This window comes from Megalopta genalis, chromosome 1 (assembly GCF_051020955.1).
Source record: "Megalopta genalis isolate 19385.01 chromosome 1, iyMegGena1_principal, whole genome shotgun sequence".
Taxonomy (NCBI): Eukaryota; Metazoa; Arthropoda; class Insecta; order Hymenoptera; family Halictidae; genus Megalopta; species Megalopta genalis.
In genome coordinates, this window is record NC_135013.1 from 45932800 (window position 1) to 45957222 (window position 24423).

The window sequence follows — 24423 nt, forward strand, 5'->3', positions numbered from 1 at the left end:
CATTTAATTATTTATATTATAATAATAATTTTAATTCTAAAAGTTTGGTTTAATAGTACAGAAGATGAGTACGTGCGGATGGTACAATCAGAAGGGTGATAGTTCACATGTTGGAGTTTATATGTATGTCGTGTCAGCTAAGTCCACCTTATGTATAATTTTTCTGGGTTTACCAAGTACAGTTCCATGTGAATGATATGTGAATTTAAAATATTAATGTTTTATCGTGACTTTTTAATTAGCTGATTGTGGAGCTCGCTGTACAAACGGAGCAACTACTTTTGATTTCAGTACTTTCTTCAAATTCAAATCAAATATACAATGGACAACTATTTTTGATTTTAATACTTTCTTCGAAAATTAAATAAAATAATAATAAATACTTTTTGGAGTGTTCTTTTTATATCTTCCGGAGTTTAACGTTTTATTGAGTTTTTTATATGGATTAAGATTTCATTTTTTGTATTAAGTAACATATTTTGGCGAGGCTATGTTAACATTTCTTGGAGGTTTTTTTGAACAGTTCATTAATAACTTTTGAATGCTTTGGGGGATTAGTTGCTTTTCATTATTATGTTATGGATGCTGTTTGAGTTAATTCATTGATATGGAGGTTTTTTGTGGGTTAAATTGGACATTTTTTTGCGGGAACCAAAGTCGAAACCGAACTCGACTACTTGATGTTTTTACATTGCATCGCAAATGTTTTTTTAGAGGTTGTAATATTTGGTTACAGTGAACCTTTATAATATGAATATAGCCTTGAAAAAATAATAAAATTTGTGTATATTGCTAAGGTTTTAGTTACGTTCAATTGCTTATCGGATTGGTGCATACAATTTTAGATACTTATAATTATAGCTATAAATTACTTAAAATATATTGTTTAAATTAATAAAAACAAGCCAAATTAAATAAGAATTCTATTATTATTCTTGTTCGGTACAATTCTTAGTACATCAATTCAGAAAATAGAATCACGTTTCTATGAATTTTTTTCACCAAAATTGGCGATCCATCGTTTCATTTTATCAACATCAAGGAGTGATTCCGCTATCTTTCTGCGCTCGTTGATTTCTGCCGGCGGTTTTTCTCTGCCGGCTGCGTATATAGTGTTTTGTCTGCTTTTCGTGTGTAGATGACTGAAAATGTACAGTCAGAAATTAGATATAAAAATAAGGATGCAAATATTGAAGTGTATTACTTGTAATTATTGCAAAAAGTTTTCTAGACTATCGTTCCACTTTAGCGATTTGCTGATTCCATTGGATCTGTTACACTGGTCAAAATGTGACTATAAATGCTCAAATATACACATTATAACATAAAAACGTTCAGATAAACAGGAGTATATGAACAACATAGTGTGCAGATATTTTTCTACAGAGTCGCCACGAACTTCAACACATATTTGATACTTTGGCAACCGATGTAATTAATTATTAATAGTACAATTGAAATACATTTTTTTCAAAACAAAACCGAATTATTTTTACAATTTATACCTTACTATATAATTCATGGATTCGTGAGATTATGTACACGTGACAATGACCGTTATTGTGCAATAAAAACTGGATTATTGTGCTGAAATTTGACTAATTATGCATAAAAAAATATGTCAGAGAAATAAGATATCGAAGGAGCGAAGGTTGATGATGCATACGTCAGAGTTCCGTACAGCAGCGACCTCATCTGCCGACGCGAACATTGATAGCGCGATTGGAACCTCTTTCAGTTCCCTTGCACCATACCTCGCAAACGCCGACAAACTACGTAACAGCAGTAGATCGTCACGTGACGATGCGCGTATAGGTCAGCTTTTTGGCCACAACGCATCCTTACCACTTCGATGTCCTCCTATCCGAGACTCTTCGGTAGGAGTGGGGCAAGAAGGAGCTTGACGACGATTGCGAGGGATTCGACGTTCGGGGAGCCCTACGCGCCATCAATTCCCTGGCAACTTTGGTCCCGCTACATCTCGTTAAATGCAACATTTTCTCGCGTATTCACAATCACATAATAGCGACCTAAAATCATTTAATTGTTCAAATTATGCTAATATAGTGTGTATATAATGTTAATGTAGTGTAGTAATAATTTTATGTTTGTAACTGCAACAATTTTGCGGGACTAAATTAAATAATTATTGCGTCACTCCTTTGAATCCAAGAATAACTTATTTGTCTGAGAACCCTGGACTAAGGTTGATCGCCGTGAGGAAATTAGTGGATAGGTCCGTCATCTGCATAGCATACACCCTGCCTGGGAAGGCAGGTGCAATATCCTTGTAACGCGTTGTTGTTCGGGGTTACAATTGGTGACAACCCGACGTGATCGCAACGAGGGACAAGTTAGTGACAAACATCCGTCCTAAGTTTAAATAGACTGCTGACATCGATGCGTTCCATCCTCGCAACGCAAATGGGCTCGCCGTTGGACAAGATGGCGGAACTGGCAGATAAGGTCAAAGAGCTCAACCCGTCGGGACAATGCTCGGCTGTGACATCATCCGATAGCAAATTCGACGCCCTATGCGAGCAAATGGCTCGCCTAACACAACAAGTAGCAGAGCTGACAAAACGCGCCGACGACGACACGGAACACTAACGAAGCCAGAACCGCGAACCAGCACGAGGTGGATGGCGAAGACGGAGCGGAACGCGAAGCCGACCCCAGCCAGGCGTCTGCTGGTATCACCGAAAATTCGGAGACCGCGCCACACGATGCACGACACCCTGCACACACGTCAGCCAGCAGGGAAACGAGACCGATCGGCCCTAGACGAGGCGAGGAGCGTCGATCCGAAAACAAGCCGTCTCTTCATGATGGATAAGGACACAAAGGTACAGTACCTCATCGATACCGGCGCCGACATTTGCGTATACCCGTGATCCCTAATAAAAGGACGACCGACGAAAAGCAACTACACCCTGTACGCAGCAAACGAGTCAACCATCTCGATGTATGGTGACATCGTCCTGCACCTAAACTTCGGGTTGCGTCGCGTCCTAACATGGAAATTTGTAATCGCGGACATTTCGAAACCTATAATCGGTGCTGACTTCTTAAAGAACTTCGGCTTGCTAGTAGATATTAAGAATAAGCGGCTCATAGATAATAACACAAACGTTACGGCACGCGGAACATTAGGGACCGCAGATATACAGGGTGTTCCACAATTACTTTAACAGCCGAAAATGAGGGGTAGCTGACGTTATTTGAAGTAACTTTTTCCTTTGCGAAAATGCAATCTGGAGCTTTGTTTACGAGTTATTAACGAAAAACACTGGCCAATGAGAGGTGACGGTGCGAGAGAGAGAGAGAGAGTCCGCGAGAGAGTCCGCTGCACGAGGCTTTGACAGATGGTCGGGACGGATTCGAGCGGCGTTCAAAGTATTGAACAAATCACGAAGCGAGAACTTTCCGGATTTTTTTTACTACGTAACAGTGATATTTTTAAGAAAAAAGCTGTTCACCTTTACTTTAGAACGTCTGAAGAATATTTACCAATTTTTCGGACCCGAAATAATAAGTAATTTAACCGTGACGGCCGTTTTAATTTTCTAGTGTGCATTACACCTTGTGTGTAACATGTGAAATTTTTAAGCAAGGTGTACAGTGAAGATTAACAAAGTACGTAAATGATATTTTAATTTAAATAATTCCGTGTCCGAACACAGTTCGACGAATGATTCGCAAAGCTAATTTAATAAATAATAATCGTATTAAAGAACGTAAGGGATATGTTTGTTATAGAAATATGAAGAATATTATCAATAAGAAACTCACCCATTTAGTTGTAAATCCACTTCATGCACGGAAATGTGTGCAGGAGGATAGTGCATTGACCTCGTACAATGTATGATGAACTGCACAGCTGATCTGTATCCGACGGCGACGAACAGAAGGATATCTCCAGGCAGGCAATTTCAACGTTTACTTTCACTGCATTATCACTAAACACTGGTCACTTACCAATAATATTTATGGACCAACTTTCCTGGGTTAATATGTATGGCCCTGAAAAGAGCAGATTGTTTTATGCGACGCGTTCGAAGTTCATATCGTTAAGAACACATACCGCGTTGACGGGATAAACTGCGGAAGACTAGCACGATGGCTGACAATGTTCGCGTTCGATGGGAAACAGTTGAAATTCGCTCGTAGGAGAACGAAACACAGTCGGCCATCGTGCCAGTCTTCTGCAGTTCATCTCGACAACGCGGTACATACGTGTCGTTAACAGTGAGAACTTCGAACACGTCGCATTAAAAAATCGGCTCTTTTCAGAGCTATATATATTAACCCAGGAAAGTTGGTCCATAAATATTATTGATAAGTGATCAGTGTTTAGTAATAATGCAGTGAAAGTAAACGTTGAAATTGCCTGCCCGGAGACATCTTTCTGTTCGTCGCCGTCGGATACATGAAGTGGATTTTACAACTAAATGGGTGAGTTTCTTATTGATAATATTCTTCATATTTCTCTAACAAACATATCCCTTACGTCCTTTAACACGATTATTATTTATTAAATTAGCTTTGCGAATCATTCGTTGAAGTATGTTCGGACACGGAATTATTTAAATAAAATAACATTAACGTAAAATATCATTTACGTACTTTGTTAATCTTCACTGTACACCTTGCTTAAAAATTTCACATGTTACACACGAGGTGTCATGCACACTAGAAAATTAAAACGGCCGTCACGGTTAAATTATTTATTTCGGGTCCGAGAAATTAGTAAATATTCTTCAGACGTTCTAAAGTAAAGGTGAACAGCGTTTGTTTTTTAAATATCACTGTTACGTAGTAAAAAAAAATCCCGAAAGTTCTCACTTCGTGATTTGTTCAATACTTCGAACGCGGCTCGAGTCCGTTCCGACCATCTGTCAAAGCCTCGTGCTGCGGATTCTCTCGCGGACTCTCTCTCTCTCTCGCACCGTCACCTCTCATTGGCCAGTGTTTTTCGTTAATAACTCGTAAACAAAGCCGCGGATTGCATTTTCGCAAAGGAAAAAGTTACTTCAAATGACCTCAGCTACCCCTCATTTTCGGCTGTTAAAGTAATTGTGGAACACCCTGTAGAATCAATTAGAACGGTTGTCGGCGATTCACCCTACATCAAACTCCTAACCGCCTTCGTGGAAATAACTCGCCCGCCACAGACAAATAAAATCGTAAAACATAGCATTACACACCACATACAGACTATGGACGGACCACCGATTTTCGCGAAACCGAGGAGACTCGCCCCCGACAGGTTGAAAAGCGCCAGACAGGAATTTCAACACCTTTTATCAGAAGGAGTGATTCGGCCATCCGAAAGTCCATGGGCCTCACCCCTTCACTTAGTCCAGAAAAAGGACAAAGGATGGCAACCCTGCGGCGACTATCGCGCACTAAATACGCGCACAATCCCGGACCGTTACCCGTTGCCCCATATTGAAGATTTTTCCCAAGCCTTGCATGGAAAAACAATTTTTTCAAAACTAGACCTAGTTAAAACATACACACGTTACATCCTCACCGGCGTAAGGGTATATCCGTCACTTAGATTACCTTCATGAAAAAAAGATCTGATTAAATTTTCACTTCTTTTTTTAACACTTTGTTTACCAATTAAATAACTTCCAAAATAGCATGGAATTAAAGTGATTTATTGCCTTCTTGCATTTTGCTGAACCTCGAAGAATTTAATACACTAAATATATTATTTCAAACATTCACTTCTGATTTGGAGAAATAATTCCATCAACTGTACACAGGAGATACAGCAGCCGACGTGTTAGAAGGTTTGCATGTTATACGAATTCGTAACCGATTTTTATGGCGCCTTTATACGTAGAAACAATAGAAATAGAAACTTTTTACATAATTCGATTTAGAAGTGATTGTAATTTTTTTGCGAATATCTTAGAAACTAAATTTTCACCTTAACGTCATATTAAACCATTATCGAAATTGGTGGGATGTAATTTCTTGTGCATAACTATTTAAATTTGGATACATTAAATTATAACTATTGAACTACCAAACCTATGAAAATGAGCTTTTCAGTGATTACAGCGGAAATGAGAGTCTTTCATTAAATTAAGTTGCATAAAATATCTTTTTCCCGTCTATTTTGAAAATTTTTTAAAGAAATTTCTTTATAGATGGGAAATATTGAAAAATTTAGAGTTCAAAGAGAGATGTAATCCAAAATGTATGCGTAGCGGGACATTTTATTTTATTTAGAAGAATCTCACCAATAGGCACCAAGTTAAGGCATCGTTTTTATTCTAGTATTATTGTGCATTTGTATTAATATACAACGATGTGCTGGTTGTTGGCTTTTAAATTTGTTGTCTGCTGCAATTTTCGTTCCAAAAACAATTAATAAATTGCATGCCACTACATTCGGGAAATTCTCCTCTATCTTTTAACACCAATTAGAACTTTCTAACGTTTTTAGTTTTCATGCAATACCTCATTTTTGTCGAAAATTTTGGGTTTTTACAAAAGTTCGTTTATTTAAAAAACTGAGGGTGATGGAGCAATTCGGTTTTCGGATTCTTGTCCAGGGAGTGAAGCTCTACAAGAATTTCATAGTGGCTATAGGAACCCAGAAAAAAAGTTTGATTTTGTCGGACAGTGTAATCGCAAAGATGTAGAAGACTGGTGTCGTCGATGTCATACTTGTGTCGCAAGGAAAGGTCCGAGGGAGAGGGGACATGGACCCCTCAAGATTTATAATGTCGGGGCACCGTTCCAGAGAGTAGCGCTCGACATTGTGGGACCGTTTTCGAAGTCTGCGGCTGGTACCAAGTATGCACTGGTCGTTGTAAATTATTTTACGAAATGGCCGGAGGTAGTTCCGTTGCCGGACCAGCGCGCGACGACCGTTGCGAAGGCCCTTCTTACAGAAGTTGTAAGTCGTCATAGCGTACCGTTGGAACTCCGTTCGGATCAGGGGAGAAATTTTGAGTCGGCGATCTTCAAGCGGTCGACGGTACTGCTTGATATTAAGAAGACTCACACTACTCCTTTGTATCCACAATCTGATGGGCTCGTGGAAAGGTTGATTCGGACTCTGCTATAGTATTTGACGATGTTTCTAGCGGATCATCAACGGGACTGGGACGATTGGATACCGTTATGTTTACTATCCTATCGCTCAAGCAGACCCGAGACGATGAAGAATACTCCATCGATGATTCTCACTGGTAGAGAGCTTCGACTTCCAATGGATCTTCAGAGAGGACTCTCGCCTGATACAAGATATGAGGAGGACGAGTTTGTTCAGCAAACGCGTATCAGACTGGCTAAAATTCATGAATTTATTTGCCAGAGACTGAGAATTAAAGGAAACAAAATCTTGGTATGATATTTACGTTAATTCAATTACGTTTGCTACAGGCGAGAAAGTATGGCTGTTCCAACCACGAAGGACGAAAGGAAAATGTCCCAAGTTGCAGTCCGCGTGGGAAGATCCTTATGTGGTGCAGGACCACCTGAACAACATTATCTACCGTGTAACTTGTACACCCTTTCCTGACTGGTCCATAAGAAGAGATATATCAGATCCCATATTACTGCAGGTAGTATCCTGTGGTGATTGGAGGTCCGGGGAAGAGTTTTGGTGTATGTTCAGAGGAGGGAACTCCCGGGAAATCTACAAGTGAGTTCTCAAAACTTCTTTATGAAAGAAATGCTCAAGCCTCAAAATGAAGAATTAAGAGGAAGGATAAGCGACAGAGATTAGAGTTGTATGCGTCGTAGAAGTACTGACGTTCTGCTCAAGGTTTTTTGGTAACTTTCCCTTGAGACGGAAGACAAATGTCAGAATGTAAACTGTCTGGAAAAGGCCACCTGGGTGACTAATTACATTTTTTCGTTGTTTACCTACTTTTCAGACAGGGGTATTTGCGGTGGAGGTTACCTGTTAGTTGCCCGATGGAACGGTAGTTCGAGGTTATAGGACTGAAACTGGCAGGATTAACGGTTCGATTGTTGTAGCTCAACAGAAGTGAAATTTGCTATAATGTGAAACTGCCCTGTTGTGAGCAACTCCTTAGGAAATAATGGGAGATAAGTGTTGCCACGGAAGAGTGATACCAACAGACAGTGGAGAGTCGAGATCGGACCATCGAACGATCAACATTACAAATTCAAAGATCTGTAATATAATTGAATTGTGTTGTATTATAGTCTATACTAATAGTAAATAAAATGCCGCGACGCGAGAAAAATAGAGAGGTTCGCAACAATATATAAATGTACAGCGCTTGCTTGGCAAGGAAAAACGAATTAGACCAATACTTGGCAACCAGCCACATTGAACACGCGAATACGATTCGCGGTCAACTACGCAGTTCGCGCTACGCGGTCCGAACTTCGAGTCCTTGCTTTTCGTGAGCGTCCTCTTCTTTTTTTCTGGGGAGGAAAACGGAAACTGTGTAGTTGTAACTGTCTACACACGGTATAGAGCGTTACTCGCGTAGAACGTTAACGCTGCGAGTGGCCGCTTGTGGAACTACGTGTCTGCCATAGACTACGTATCCGCCACAGCAGGTAAACAGATCGCGCGATCAATTATGGCAGTCAGCGATCTAAAAAAAAAATTTAAAACATGACGCCTATTTTACAATAACCCTGCAGAGATTATATAGGAGACACGAGGCCATGCATGATGCATCACCGATTCATGAATACTATTCCTGCCATCTGCTAAAACAAATCTAACTCGTCACATTAGCGATTTTGGTGTTCCTGCTGAGTGGAAGTTTTTGCAACGACCCACAGTAAAGCTCCATGTGACGGAATTGGATTAAGAGAAACAGACTTGCAATGCGCACAAGCTTACAAAGTTCATTAGAAAATCAAATTCTGATGCACCGAGCTTTATTTGAATGGGCAAGGACATCCTTTATAAACATTTCTTTCGATTACGTAAGTCTGGACGAACAGAAAAATCATACTACTAGCTTCCATAGTTTTATACCAATATCGCAGAACAATTTTTTCTGCTGAATTTGTTTCTCCGATGAAGATGTCACTGTGTTCAACGCAATGTAATAGTTTCGACCACTTCTTATAGTAACCTTATAGTAACCTTATAGTAACCCAATCATTGCAACGGTAGGTCTCGTTGCGAGAAGGTAAGGCGTGCCGCGGGGAAGAGGGAGCCGCAAGCAAAACAAAGAAAGTTACATACGCCGCCAATTATGTTTTTAGATCTCATTGCAAGTAATATGGATCGATAGTGGTTCGATTCGTCGACGGAGCGCACCGCTACGTTCAGCCTTTTGTTTATAATTTTCAACGTTGTAAAAACAATTTTTCAATCAGATCAAAATATATTTAGAAAGGCGGATCCTTCCCAAGTTCAACGAAAATAGTGCATCTCGATACGTCCAATAGTTTCCGAGATAAAAATTCCCAAATATCACTCATTTCTGCAAATATGGGCAAAAAACGTGAATAACCCTTGGGAAAGGGAAAGTTAGAAAAGTGGGAAAGAGATAATGTTGTCATGGCTGTCATGAACATGGTGGCGTATTAACTATTACAATGAAATCCTATTTAATTATTTATCCAATAAATTTAAAATGTTTCAATATGCCATAGATGATTGGTATATTAAAAATAATTACATAAGTATTTAATTTATTAGTGGAATAGTTTAATTGTTTGTTTATTTTATAATTTATTTCATTATATGCGACTTCTGCGCCGCGCCGCACAGTGATATTAATATCAACATTTCTTTTTTATGAGATAATTGTAATCTGGGATCTTTATTCATACGTAAACAATTTAAAGTAACCAGGAAAGTAAACTCTCAACACCCAGGAAACACGTTAATATGAACAACGATTTACTCGCCGTTGCTTCCTCAAGCATTTGCCTGTATATGGTAGTGTTTCTAACATCGAGTTATTCAAATAAATATAAATAAATATAAATATGAATGGATTCAATTGAAAGTATTATACACATGTTATTTTGATTGTGAAATGATTTAACTACTTGTTGTATATTCAGTTTTATTGTCTCGAAGTTGTACATTCATTGAGGACCTAATATATAGAGTGTCCAAAAACTATGGTACTTCCGGGAAATGAGAGATTCCTAAGGTCATTTGAAACAACTTTTTCCTTAGCGAAAATACAAACTGCGGCTTTATTTACGAGTTATTAACAAAAAACAGTGACCAATGAGAGGCGAGTTCGACTAGCGCGAGGCGGTTGAACCAACGAGCAGTCGAAACCCAGTTCCGCTCATTGGCTCGGTCGCCTAGCGCCAGCTGGGGCTCTCCAATCGGAAAGCGAGTGCGGCCGGCGCTCCGTCATTGCGGCCAGTGACGCGTCGCACTGGCCGTCTGACGCAGTGACAGAGGTCGCGAGAGCGGGGCGCCAACCGAGCTCGCCTCTCATTGGTCAGAGTTTTTCGTTAATAACTTGTAAATAAAGCCTCGTAACACATTTTCGCTAAGGAAAAAGTTGCTTAAAATAACCTCAGGAATCACTCCTTTCCGGGTATTAACATAATTATGGAACATCCTATATAAAATTCAAAAACTAAATATTATTTTCTCTCAATGATTTATAACATGATTGTTATCTACCTTTTGAGACTGATTCGAACTTTCTAACGTCTTTACTTTTCATGCAGTACCTTATTTTGTCGAAAATTTCGAGTTTTTACAAAAGCTCGTTTTTTTCGAAAACTGTGGATGATGGAGCAATTCGGTTTTCGGATTATTGATCGGGGAGTGAAGCTCTACAAAAATTTCATAGTGGTTACAGGAAATCAGAAAAAAAAGTTTCATTTTGTCGGACAGTAAAACGGATAGTATATTTGCATTGTGTGACGGGCGAATGTTTTTGTGGGTACGGGTGTGGCACCTCTCCCGGAGCAACCGAGAGCTGAATACAATGTACGGAGCGCGAAGGAGAGACGAGCGAGAGATACGGTTGAGTGAGCACGCGCTGAGAGTAAAAGATTATTACCGTTATTATTATTATTATTATTTATTTATTATTATTTATTATTATTATTATTATTTATTATTATTATTTATTATTATTATCCACATCAATATTAATTTTTATTATCAGCTATATAAGGTTTTTGAATCGTAGAATCTGATTTTGATATCCATTTTTATGTAGGACAATTTTCGAAATGTTTGTACTGGCCTTTTATGTGACTCACAATTACTTCTCAGATTGTATAAAGTAAGACTTATTATGTCATTATTGGAGCCACTAAAATGTAAAATATGTAACCAATACCAAAGTTTGAGATCAATAGTTGCAGCTACTATACAGGGTGTTCCACAATTATTTTAACAACCGAAAATGAGGGGTAGCTGAGGTCATTCTAACTTTTTCCTTTGCGAAAATTTAATCTGCGACTTTGTTTACGAGTTATTAACGAAAAACACTGACCAATGAGAGGTGACGCCGCGAAGTTCGAGAGCCCGTAGCACAAGGCTTTGACAGAAGGTCGGAACGGACTCGAGCCGCATTCGGCCTGTCACGGTTAAACTACATATTATTTCGTGTCCGAAAAATTAGTAAATATTCTTCAGACGTTCTAAAGTAAAGGTGGACAGCATTTTTCTTAAAAATATCAATGTTACGTAGTAAAAAAAATCCGGAAAGTTCTTGCTTCGTGACTTATTCAATACTTCGAACGCGGCTCGAGTCCGTCCCGACCTTCTGTCAAAGCCTCGGGCTGCGGGCTCTCGAACTTCGCGCCGTCACCTCTCATTGGTCAGTGTTTTTCGTTAATAACTCGTAAACAAAGTCGCAGATTGCATTTTCGCAAAGGAAAAAGTTAGTTCAAATGATCTCAGCTACCCCTCATTTTTGGCTGTTAAAATAATTGTGTAACACCCTGTATAATGTTCATGTTAATAATAATAGTAATATTCGTACAGAATTCGCTAACAAAATTAAAAAGTGATCATGACATATCGGCTTCGGAATCTGTTTCACTGTCTGGTTCATCCATTTTCGTTGGTAAAATTATTAGGCTCCGTATTATTTATCTATCTCCTTCTTCCGATGTTTTCGTGTGTATACAGAGTGTTCCATAATTATGTTAACAGCCGGAAATGGAGGGGACCTGAAGTTAATTAAAGTAACTTTTTCCTTAGTGAAAATGCAATCCGCGGCTTCGTTTACGAGTTATTAACGAAAAACAGTGACCAATGAAAGACGAGCGTGCGAACTGCAATGTGGTCGAGTCAGCGGGCGGAATCCTACTACGCTCCGGGGTGCGACGGAAGGAGGTGATTGCGCACAGGCTCCGTGCCGCGTTCGAAGCAATGCTCATTAATAATATTTTTCACATTTCTCAAACAAATGGAAAACCAAAAAAGTCGGTAAATTGAAGATATCTCGAAAACAAAATTACTATGCCACCCTGAAATTAATTCCCTAATAAGGTACAATCACAAGCAGTACGCTTAATTTTTCTCAGATTTTTCACTAACCTTGCTCCGCTAAGCAAAGTTCCGCTCGCTGTTTGTCGTTAATAACTCGCAAACGAAGCCACAGATTGCATTTTCGCTAAGAAAAAACTTACTTCGAATAATCTCATGTACCTCCCATTGTCGGCTGTTAACCTAATTATGGGATATTCTCTATAAGCACTGAAATATGGTTCTGAGCTTAATATTGAGCGTTTAAGTTGCGATATCTTTGAGGAGGTGTTTTCTATAGTATTTTATATATTTATTGGAAAAATATAGTATTTTATATAATTTCGAAACTTATCTTGAATACTTTTCTTCCTTTCTTTAAAATTGGTCTCTTTTTTGGAAGCTCCCATATCTTCAAATTTAATCTGTAGGAAATATGAAGAAGATGTTCCAAAAATTGAATTTATGAATGAAAAACGGATAAACCGAGTCTATATGTTTCTGAGTGAATCGGTCTTTCTTCCATCGATTTAATTTTGTTCATTTCTGAGAATATAGCCTTGCAAATGTAGCATTTTGAAATACCTGAGTATAACTTCACTTTAGTCACTATTCCGATGATTGTATAAACGAAAACAATTTTTACTTAATATCAAAACATAAATGCTGGCAATAGACAATAAATAAGTAGTTAAAACACTAACACTAAAAACGTCATTAAATTAAAAGAAAAACAAGAAAAACAAGGATTCCTTTAACAATATTTTTTGAAAGTTAAAATATGTATATACCAAAAAAAATTATATATATTCTCGTAGCTGAAACAAAACTCTTTAACATGATATGTATACTTGTTTTTGCCCAAATTCTTATCGCTATGAAAATATAATGATGTAAGTTGTGCAACTTTACAAGAAACGTGCAGTAATTCTAGAACTAGCACTTTTCCTGGTTTCAAAGGTGTCTCCAAAAATTTTGAACGACTTATGGCAACACGCTTGACATGGCAAAAGTTAGTCCATGGATATAAGAATCTATGGTTAAAATTGTGAGGTAGATCGACCGATTATTCAACACTTTTTATAATAACTATATTTAATAACAAAATAACAAATGTTCACTTAATAAGCTCTTCTATCTTTTATCTCTCTCACTACGCTCTCACGTCTTTTCTCACTCAATTCTCTTCACGCAGCACTCTGCCATCTATCTCGCTACCCCACTCTCGTCCTATCCATACGCTGTACATATTATCTAGACCACACCACTTTACCGACTGATAGCGGTTCAGCATTCTGTACACTTCTCACCGGTTGCTCGGCCACAGATCTTTCCTGGCACCTGCTCTGTTTCAGCTTAGAGTGTCGCGCGGGAATATATGCGGGAATTTATGCTCAGATAAAATTGTACGTTTTCTGTCATTATAGGATATTCAAATTTAACAAACTCTTATTTTCATGATATTGGTGCTAAGCAATATTTACTTTACCTATTACAATCATTTCCAGTTTAATATTTATATAATATACCATAATTCGTATAAAGATATTTTTCAAATAAGAAATCGTTTAATATTTTTTTAAAGTGTGATACCGCTCAAAACAGTCACCTTTGTGTAGTGGAATATTGAAAAATTTACAGACAAAACTTGTTCCACTTCTTCTTTTTTTAATTGACTACCGGTCGGTAAGCGTTGGGAACAAAAAGCTGATTAATCGTCTACCGGTCGGTAAAGTGTTAACACACACACAAACTAATTACAAGCACAGCCATTTTTTCAGAACACGAACCTTAAGCTATGCATGTAAACATACCAACTCTCACACTCTCGCATTACACTCAGCCTTCCAATCAAATATCACGCCTTAATACTACATATTCTACGAAGACAATTGCAACAAAAATTTTCTAAATTTCCTACGAAGTTGTAAATTTGATTTTAGTTCGTGTTTTTGGCGATTCGAAATTGTAATGTTCGCCTGGTAGACGCCTTACGCTCTGCGGGACTCTCGCGCATGCGTCGCCTGTCCACACTCCTTGCGTAGTGACTTTTCACGATTACACTGGTCGGCAGGTGTAGTCCTCGTGATCGGTGTGTTGTGTGCAAATAATTCCGAGCCCTGATGTAGAGTATGCGTGTAAAGCATGCGCGATAACGCGATAAATAAATCGACGAGGGAAACCTTAAGTGTTGTTGTTGTACGCTGTGAGTCAGCATGGAAGAGTAGTAGGTAGCATTAGAAACGTTGGAAGAAATGGATAGGATTACGGAGACTAGAGATTTGGTAGAGATAAGAAACAAAACTGCGGACAAAATTAAGCAAAGTTCTAAAATAAATAAAAAATATTAGGATGTTAAGGCTAATGATCCAAATTTTCATACTGCAGGCGATTCGTCAAGGGGGCCCTTGTTCAAGAGACCGTATGGAATGATTGACATGTAATAAAGGATATCGATGGGTTCCAGAATGCACGGCTTTCTTAGAGGGGAACATGGACGGCAGCAAACATGAGACCATGGATAACGTCAGAATTACAAAGTTATCAGTGCTGTCATAGATGACAGCACAAATATCAAAGAAATTCCTCACAAGAGCCTCTAGATGACAGCTGAAGCATGCATGATTTGAGGTCAATGGCGGGAGAGGGGAGGTCCGGCAACCATGCTGTTGTATCTTCTTACGGTTTTTATTCTCCAAGTGAATTAATATGACCGGATTGATCTCGCATGGCAACAGTACATGTAGCAGCGTACGTGAATTCGTTGCGAGACAAAAACTCGCGTACGCAGGAATCGGACCAATATGCGCACCAATCAGCGCCGAGCACGCCGCAACGCCGAAATGTAGCGGTGCCTCTCCATAGTCCGCGCTTCGGAATAAAAAAAGCGAGTGCGACAGCCGCTTATCAGCGGCCTAAGTTTTGAGGAGCAGCGAGAGAAGGCGGCTCACAGTTAGGAGCACGACGCGAGGTCGGAGCAGTGGCTCACTCGCATTGCATTAGTTCAAGTTTTATTAAAGTATCCTCTTATACCAAAGCAGTCATTCTAGTTTAGTTTATCAACATTTATATTCAAATAAAGTTTATTATATTTTCGTAACCACGACTCGGGATGAAAGGTGAGAGAAGAAGGGAAGGAAAGAATTCCGAAACGAAACGGGCCAGAAGTTGATACACCTTTAGGGCAACGCTACGTAAGCATGGGAGATTAGAGCTCGTTCCTAAGTCCCCAAGCATGAAGGTAAGAAGCCTAAGATGAGTGAACCCAGGAAGGCTAATTAGAAGATGAAACAGTTATAGCTGAAACATATATAGAATATAATATATGGAATAAAAATATATAGAATAGAGTTATAGATATAAAAAAAGTATTACCTAAAAGAGAAGAGGAAGATAAGCCAACAATCAAAGAAGTAAGAGCTATAAATTACGAGGTAATCATATGAGGCATGAAAAAGGAAGAAACAAGTGTTCAAATCAAAAATACTGAAAGAAATAAGGAAAACGAAGAGAAAATAGATCGCAACGAACTTCCAAATGAAGTGAAAATCTGGATTCTCGTGGCAGAAAACTAATAATATGTTAATCAATTCGAAGGAGACTCACTCCCCACTAAGCTGGCCATTTATGATGGCATGTTCGGCCTAAGTATAAAACCCTGCATGAAAAGTGTAAGGTTGCACCATAAATGCCTTAAATTTGGACATCGGAAGGCGCAATGTAAATCTGAGGTCAGTCATATGTGGAGAAGGCCATTACGGCTTATGTAATAAAGAACCGAGGTGCAATAATTGTCACAAGAGACACCTCACGATGGATAAGAATTGTATTAACTTTCAGATCAAAAGTTAAACTAATAAGATTGTTGTTTACAAGAACGAATCGTTTTTGGAAGCAAGAAGAATGACAATGAACGAATTGGGTATCAAAGGAAGAACACAAATGAAGAAGAAAATATATACACACGGAACTAGATAAATATCCAAAGCTAGGTTATGAAAAAAAGAGAGTGGTGTGCCTCGATTATAGCTGTTGGGCTCTTATAGGGACCGAGGGTATAGAGGCTTGTCAGATGGGTACATCAGTAAGCTGGGGGGTCCTATACCTAAACCTCCAGCTCCACCTCCACGTGGTAGTCTCGTCCCTGGGCGCACCTCGCTTCTCGGGGTGTAGCTAACGGAGCAGGGGGGTTCTGGGAAACCGGGACTCATACCGTACACTATGGTCATGTTTTCCAGGTGTGGAGGCGTTGCTTTAACCAGCCGGGCTGTGAGGATGACAATCTCTATAAAAAGTCCCTAACCTCAAGGTGTGGAACGCGGTGACGAGATATCTGCCGTTCCTGCGCCTGGGGATGTGTGGTGGGTGCACCAACAGTTAGCATTCCTAACCTGAAGCACCGAGCGTCCTCTCCCCCCTCCCCCAGGAAAGTTCTAGCCTTACCAGCCAGTCGGCTCTGGCTGGTGGACTGTATATGTCCGATCTCGCTCGTGGGAATCTTATGGTCAGCCAAACTAAAATAAGTAGTAGTATTAAGGATAGTATGAAATCAAGCAAACCCGTGGTAGCGATCAAGAGCACTAGCTCTAACACAACCAAACGGGAAACGCCAGATTAGTCCCGCAAAGTTATGTGCAACACTGGCGAATCATCCGGTGGAGGGTGGAACCGCAGCTGATTCTGGGAAAAGGGGTAAATTTTGGAGGAAAATACAATGCGCTGGTGTCAACTCGGACTTGGGACGGGCATATAGACGGAAGGGCGGATCGTGATCCGAGTCTGGATGCGATGACTCCCGGGTATTGGTAGTCTCCGTGGCGGCCTCCGTAATCTTCGTCGACTTGGACAAATTTCGAATTTGCGAAAGGAACTAGAGGCCAACACATGGAGGAGGAGGGGCGCGCTCAAATATAGACGGGCGCTCAAGGACGAATCGGAGTCTGAAGATGAGACGGATAAGGCCGGTGTTTCCTCCCTCCACCATCGCTCGGTCAGCATGGCGAAGGAACTGGAGGGACTAGACAGCCAAACATCAAACGTCGAGGGACATCGTCAAACTAATTAGATCCCCGATGACCGATATTGAGGAGGCAACAAACATAACGGCGGTGGCCAAGGCAATGAAAAATGTTAGGGATATCTTCGTATCCCTTAGTGCCTCATCCTGGCCGCCCAGAGGTCGCCACCGACGCGCCAGCGGCGAGTCGGCCGCGTACCACTCTGCCCGTTTCTTATTGTCCCAGTCTGTGTAACCCATGTGCGCGCTAGCCACGTTTTGTACTAGTGTTCATTAAACCACGTTGTGCTAAGTAATTAACCTGTGTGTCTCACTTGCATACCTCTTATCAAAAAACGATTTGAGTCGTGGCGTTAAGAACGCTATAATTACGACGCGCGCCAGACTGGCCATTCTAATGAGGACGGAATACTCGACGGCGTCGACAGGACGAGAGGTGTTTAAAGAATATGAGCGCCTAAGGAGCGTGGTAGAAGTTTGGCGGTGGTGATGCGGCGATGTTTGGAAGAAAAGGAGAGGAGAAGACGTTTCGTCCGGGGCCCGCTAGAGGACTCATCAGTAAGGCTATCCTAGCGGGCCCTTGCCTTAGACATTGGGATGTTGGTAGGAAAGACGAAGTCTGTATATATACAAATTGAGGCGGATCGGTTATTTGCGGGAAGAGGAGCCATTTGGTGGCGGGTCTGGAGGTAGCCGCCACAGAAGTCTTGAACCGCAAAGTCACAGCGCTGACCAGAGAGATCGAGCCCCTAAAGAAGGAGCGGAACGCTTTGATGGAAACGGTGGCGCCGAAAAAAGCAAAGGTCACGGACCCAACAGAGGCCGCAGCGAGGGGCCGTGGCCAAAATTCAGAATCTGATAAATTCTCGAATAACGTCCATGGAAAACTGGCTGTGGACTCTGGAATAGGTCGTAGACTACAGAAACAAGGATGTACTGGAATACGGCTGAACCGAGCGATGGTCGAGGGAGTGCCACGAATCGGGGAAGAACGAAAGAAGGGAGAAGAACTCGGGAAAGATCCATACCAGTTGCGGGGAACCGGGAACATCGCGTGCCTCCAAACAACGGGTTCCCAACCAGGGGGGAACAGTAGATTCTGGTGGTCGGTAGGGCGGGGGACGGATGCATCATTAACGGAGCCGGGTTCCGTCAGGCCCTCCAACCACCGGCAGCGGACCTTTAGAAAAGAAAAAGGGCCACTTCGTGACACGGGGAAACATCGGAACACCCAGATCCGGTAGGGAGAAGAGAAACCACAAGCTGGATCGCACCCTGAAGACGGCCGCTGTGATCATCACATTCCCACCATCTTTGACGTGGAGACCGTCCCCAGCGACGCGTGGGGTCCCCGACAGGCCAGCCGGCGATGGCTGGTAAAGCAGATTGACGAATTTTTGCTAAAGACCGCAGCAATGGCGGCATCGCGGGAGCAAAGGGCGCGGCGACTGCGGGAGGCGTTGCACGCGGTATGTGACACCGCAATGCCCTGTAGCCGGAAGGGGCTACCACAGAAATAGAACACGGAAATTGCCGGGCTGCGCAAGGCATGCGGCGCAACTCGGCGCCGGTTTACGCGCGCGAGAAGATAGTCTAGCACAGAGGCGCAAGTTCTTGCATGTTGCCAGACCTACCGCGAAGCCCTGTCGGAACTCCATAGCACAATCTCTGGGGCCAAGAAGAGGGTATGAAAAGAATTGTTGGGAACATTGGACACTGATCCATGGGGTCGCGTCTACAAGCTTGTTATGGCCAGGTATTTGCATCAGGGTGGGGGAGTTCTCCACAATCTGCAAGGAGAGCAAGCTGGTACTGCTGCCCAAGAAGGGCAAACAGGCAAACTCGCACAATCCGTAATCCGTAATTAGTTATTATCTCCATGAAAAAAAAGAAAAACGAAAGAGTGGGATCCTTATTATAAAATGGCATAAATAATGTTGGCTGAATCAGGACTACCACGGTCATTCTAGGGCGAAGTAGGTGCTGTGGCAAATCACGTTCAAAACAGATGCATCACCAAGATACTGGGATCCAAGACACCGTATGAGTTGTGGACTTGAAGATGTCCAGATGTTTCAAATCTACGAAACTTTAGTGTTGGATAAATCTCCTGGTAAAAATAAATTACAACCGTGAGATGTCGTGTTTCTAGGATATTTTTTAACTTCGAAGGCAATGTGTGGGGCACATGACGTACGATTCAACACAAAATATCCTTCCAATCTAGCCAATCGTGACCAAACCAATGTTGAAGATGGAGTTTACTTATAATCCTGCTCAGAGTGTCATCCACAGAGTGCCACTATCCCAATCAGCCGATACACCGATCATCGAGTCGGTTTCTGATCGTGCTACCATTGACAGGGTACCATCACGAAATAAGGAAGGAGACATCGCCGCGGTGCCATCACTGCGGCGCTCCGGAAGACACGGTGCAACACACATTGGAGGATTGTCCGGCATGAACAGACGAACGCCCTGCCCTCCGAAACGCCGCAGGGAGGGGAGGACATCAAGTTGCCCGGAGCGAGAGAGCTTGGGAGGGACTGGCTTGCTTTTGCGAGTCAGTAATGCTCCAAAAGGAGGAGGCTGAACGGGAACGCATCCGTAATGGTGATCCCGGGAGAAGGGAGGAGGGTAGAAAGGCGAAACAGGGTGCGCGCTATTCGTACATCTCCGATGAAAAACTTCTAAGGGTGAATCAGGGGGCTCCATCTCCTCTGGAACGGAGTCCCCGGAAGTTGTCGGGGGAACCCGAGCGGAAACTCGGTTACCCAACGGGCGACACAGGGGGGGGGGGGTGTCATGTAGTCTGTTGCATGGTACCCACGAATAGCCAAACAGAGTGTGCCGGCTCCCTCACAGGATGAATGTATAAGACTGGACATTCCTTATCACGGGGACCCCCTAGCGCTTTAGGGATGGACGTGAAGAAGTTAGCGGATATACTTGGGAAACTAGTCGTAATCCCATGTGGAGCGGCTGACTGACACAACGAGAGAGCCCCGCATAGCCTCGGCCTCTCTCTCGTAAGAGGACGGGGTATCCGCAATTAGTGATTACCTCCACAAAAAAGGGTACCGTCATGATCAAATGTTTCGATCATAGAGCATTGTCCTGTAATTACGGATGACCCACTGAGATCATTTCAACAGAAAAAACGAAGTCCAGGTGGAAAAATTAAAACTGGCAGGCCAGAACTTCCCGCAAGATAGTACATCATTGTAATCAACAATGTTTCGAACCAATCATGTTCATCTTAAACATAGCGAGGAGGTCAAGCGAGGAGTTAGTGAGATTCCTTTTATACAGGCTATCTCCGGGTCTGACAAAGAAGAATGGAAAATGCGATTTATTCCGAGATAAAAAGTCTCGTTAAAAATAATATTTTTGATCGCGTAGATAAACCAACGCACGGGAAGATAGTAAAATGTCGCACCATCTTTCGGAATAAATATGGAGCCGATGGAACGAAGAAAAGCACGAGTCGTAGCAAAACGATTTTCACAGCCACCTAGTGTCGATTCCTTCGAAACATTTGCTTCAGTCGCTCGTCTGGGATGGATGAAGTTATTGGTGACATTAGCTGTGAAATTTGGATTAAAAATAACTCAATTTGATGTCGAAACGGCTTATTCAAACGGGAAGGTGGATACTGAAGTCTTTATACAGCGACTGGAAATACTACAAGAAATGCTAATCAGAATGGTGTCTCAAGAAACGGATCCAGATATTTCGAAACGGGCTCATATAATGTTAAAGAAAATAAATAATGCACCGGTTTGCAAGAAGGTGCTGGAGGGAGCGCTGATGTACCTGAAGGGAAGCTTGAATCTTGGATTAAGATTTTTGAAAAGCGACAGGGAACTGTTTAATGGTTATGTCGATGCTGGCTAGATTGCCGTTGTGCTGTGATCAACGGAAGCGATGCTGTAAGAGAGGACATACCAAATTTCTATGCTGTTTCTATATTGTGTTTGAATATTGGTAAAAAATACGGTATTTCATTCAAAATCGAAACATAACGAGGTGAAACATCATTTCATTCGTTTTGCATTGAAAGGTTATCCTGTCAAGCTGGTATATTTGCCATCTGAGAAGATGATGCTGCTGCTGCAGATACTCTGACGAAAAGCTTGTCTGGACCTGATCCCAAGACTTCGACTCTACTCGACGCATTATCTTAGAGTGCAGCTTAAGAGAAAGTAATGGAATATGCAATCATTACTCCGTTACATTGTCCACGGAGATACGAATATTTTGTATCATTTGTTTACGTCATTCGTTTTTTAATACTTGTTAGAATCGCTTCCTAATTTGTGGGTGTGCATGCGTGTGTGCGTGCGCGCGCGCGCGCGCTTCGGGTGCCGTCACGATCATGCGAGATCGTTCGCGGCCGTTCGGGTGAGTGGATGCATCCCGCAGGGCCGAGAGAGTAGTGTCTCTTTCCTGTCGCGGACACATATGCGCCCAAGATCGCTATCAGCGAACTGCTCGCTGTCCTATATCGCTTGTGTAAGTGGACAATCACGGGACATTCCACGTGTTCAGGCGTTCAAATACGATCCTTTATCAGATAATTCTTGCAAGGGAGAAATCTTTGGGTATTCAAAGACCTAAGATCGAGAATTACTTAGCAATTAATTTCTGCCAGTAGAAATAATCCATTTGGTCTAGTCGTACGAAGTCCTGTCAGTCGCGTCCCTGCCTTGAAACTGACATCAGATCACAAATTACCGACTGCCTAGCTACAATTTTTTCGCCTAGCTGTCACCGGAATTTGACTTTCTATCATTGGCTCACTCCCTGTGTTCATTCGACCATGCATCATCGTGTGCGGTTATTTCCGTAGGATCAGATCTCTTTGGTGCACGCGGTGTGCGAATTCGAGTGACATAACCTATGATTGACATATAAACAAACCTAGAGCCGAATATTGTGAATTATAAAACAACAGAAACTAATAGCACTCGTGCCATAAGTTGGAAATATGTATATTTTATTTGAAATATATTTTTGAAATTATCTCAGAAACTAAAGCCGAGAACGACAGCAATATGTATCAGAAAGTTATTCAGAATGATGACTTTGTCAACATATTTCAAATACATAATATTACGAATTCGATTCTCTCTTTTCCATTTGTTTTATATTTACTTACTGTCTACATCTGACTTCTATCTGCAGATTCCAGAATGGATCATTTTAATTTTTGCACAAAACCTAGGGAAGATCTTAATGTCAATGCTCTTTAGCAACATAAATATATTTAGGAACTTATACATTGTACAAAAATTGCAAATGCAAACTTGCACACTGTGTGTACCCAATTCTCCAACACCTCATAAGTAACAGAACTATACTGTGATCTTCTTTTACTTTTTCCATCTTTCACACGTTTAACTGCAAAAACGTTTTATACTCTCATCTGTTGACATGCTTCTGTGTATGTACCAATGCTATCCCATCACTGAAGGTGCACAAATGCTTGTACAGAGTGGCCAACGAAACTGTTACAAGTCATAGCTCTTTTCCCAGTGCAACTAGAAAAAATGGTAGAACAGAAAGATGAGTGATATAAAACCATTATATTCACAAATTCGTATAATTCTGCAAACATAACGATGCGAGTAATTTATTTCTTCAAGTAAGAATGCATGTTATTTTACACGATTTTCATTATATTTTAATTAGATCCTATATGTTGTAATTGCAGTATTGAATTAAATCATTATGCAGTAAAAATTCTTATAGCATTCTATTTATTCAATGTTGATCTGTCATTATGAATAAAAAATGTTAATACAGCGTGACCTAAAAATGATTTGATAAGGATGTCTTTGTGTAATGACTATAAAAGTAAGCGAATTTTATGAATTTTTTCTAGGAAATTATTAACAGTGTTAGAGAAAACTTTTTCCAAGGTATAAAATCATTAAGTCAAATGAGTTGTCGGACTTCCTACTATGTAATTGCAGATAGTTTGTTCAAGTAATTAATTATATATTCACATATGAAAACCAATAAGACGTTTATTCTTAATGAAAGAAACAACTTTTCCTTTTCTTCGAACAGTTCAATATTTGTGGAGTTGGGAACACATCAAAGATGCATGTTTAGAAAAAAGTAAAATTAAAAATTCATTATAAAACACCTTTTCTGAATGTTGAATATGATAGCGTTTCAAAGATACCAAACAATCTTCAATCAAAGAATGGACATCCGAACAAATTCCATATTTCATACAATATGAAAGCACTTTTTTAATTGCATTCCAATCTGTTTAGCGTGTAAACTCTTGTTTCCATTACACTAAACTTGTACCCCTAACAAGACCACATAAAAGAAGCAAGAATAGTACACCAAGTACATAAAATAATTTCATGAGAAAAAATGGCTATAAACTATTTTCCCCAAGTAATAAGAGTGCATACAAAAAAGAAGTGAAATCAACATGAGCTGCAAGTAGATACATTCCATATATTTTCTTTATTATTTAAATTTCCGTTCTGTATTAATTACAGAAGTTTAGGAAGAAGTAACAGTGAGACATAGAAAAAAGGCGTGAAATCAAAATGAGATACAAGTACATTTCGTTAAAATTTTAAAGAATCAGTATCATATTTTCATCGCCATATGCCAAAAATTTCCTTGAAGTTAAGAGGACCATATATGTATGTAGAAAAATCTAATATAACCGGAAGTATAGCATTTTTATGTGGATAATTAGTTGAAGAGAGGATATGAGAATATTTAGAGGAGATGAAGAAAGGAGTGAAAAACAGAGAGAATGGGTTCCAAGTCACTGACAAGGGAAGGACCCAAAGTGTGACACTCACTTTTTGATGAGATTTGGTATTGTGATAGAGCTTGTAAAGCTGAATCCAATGATACCCTGTTTTGGTGTCAGTTCGCCTATAGTTTTTGAGATATTTAATGTTAAAGTTGTCAATAAAAGGTCAGTGCGTTGCGTCGATTTCTA

General features: G+C 40.6%; 1 protein-coding gene across 2 annotated transcripts in view; it reads right to left on the reverse strand.

Annotated features, from left to right (window-relative positions):
• Positions 1-910: 910 nt before the first annotated feature.
• LOC117229410 (metaxin-1) overlaps positions 911-24423 on the reverse strand; it is a 68250-nt gene continuing 44737 nt past the window's right edge. The window contains exon 5 of one of the 2 annotated variants that reach the window (XM_033485837.2): positions 911-1142. In XM_033485837.2, the coding sequence (XP_033341728.1) occupies positions 1038-1142 (105 nt within the window). In that variant the 3' untranslated portion in view covers positions 911-1037. Of the gene's footprint in view, positions 1143-22688; positions 22985-24423 lie in introns of those variants that run through there. The other variant, XM_033485838.2, reaches the window with a different exon arrangement.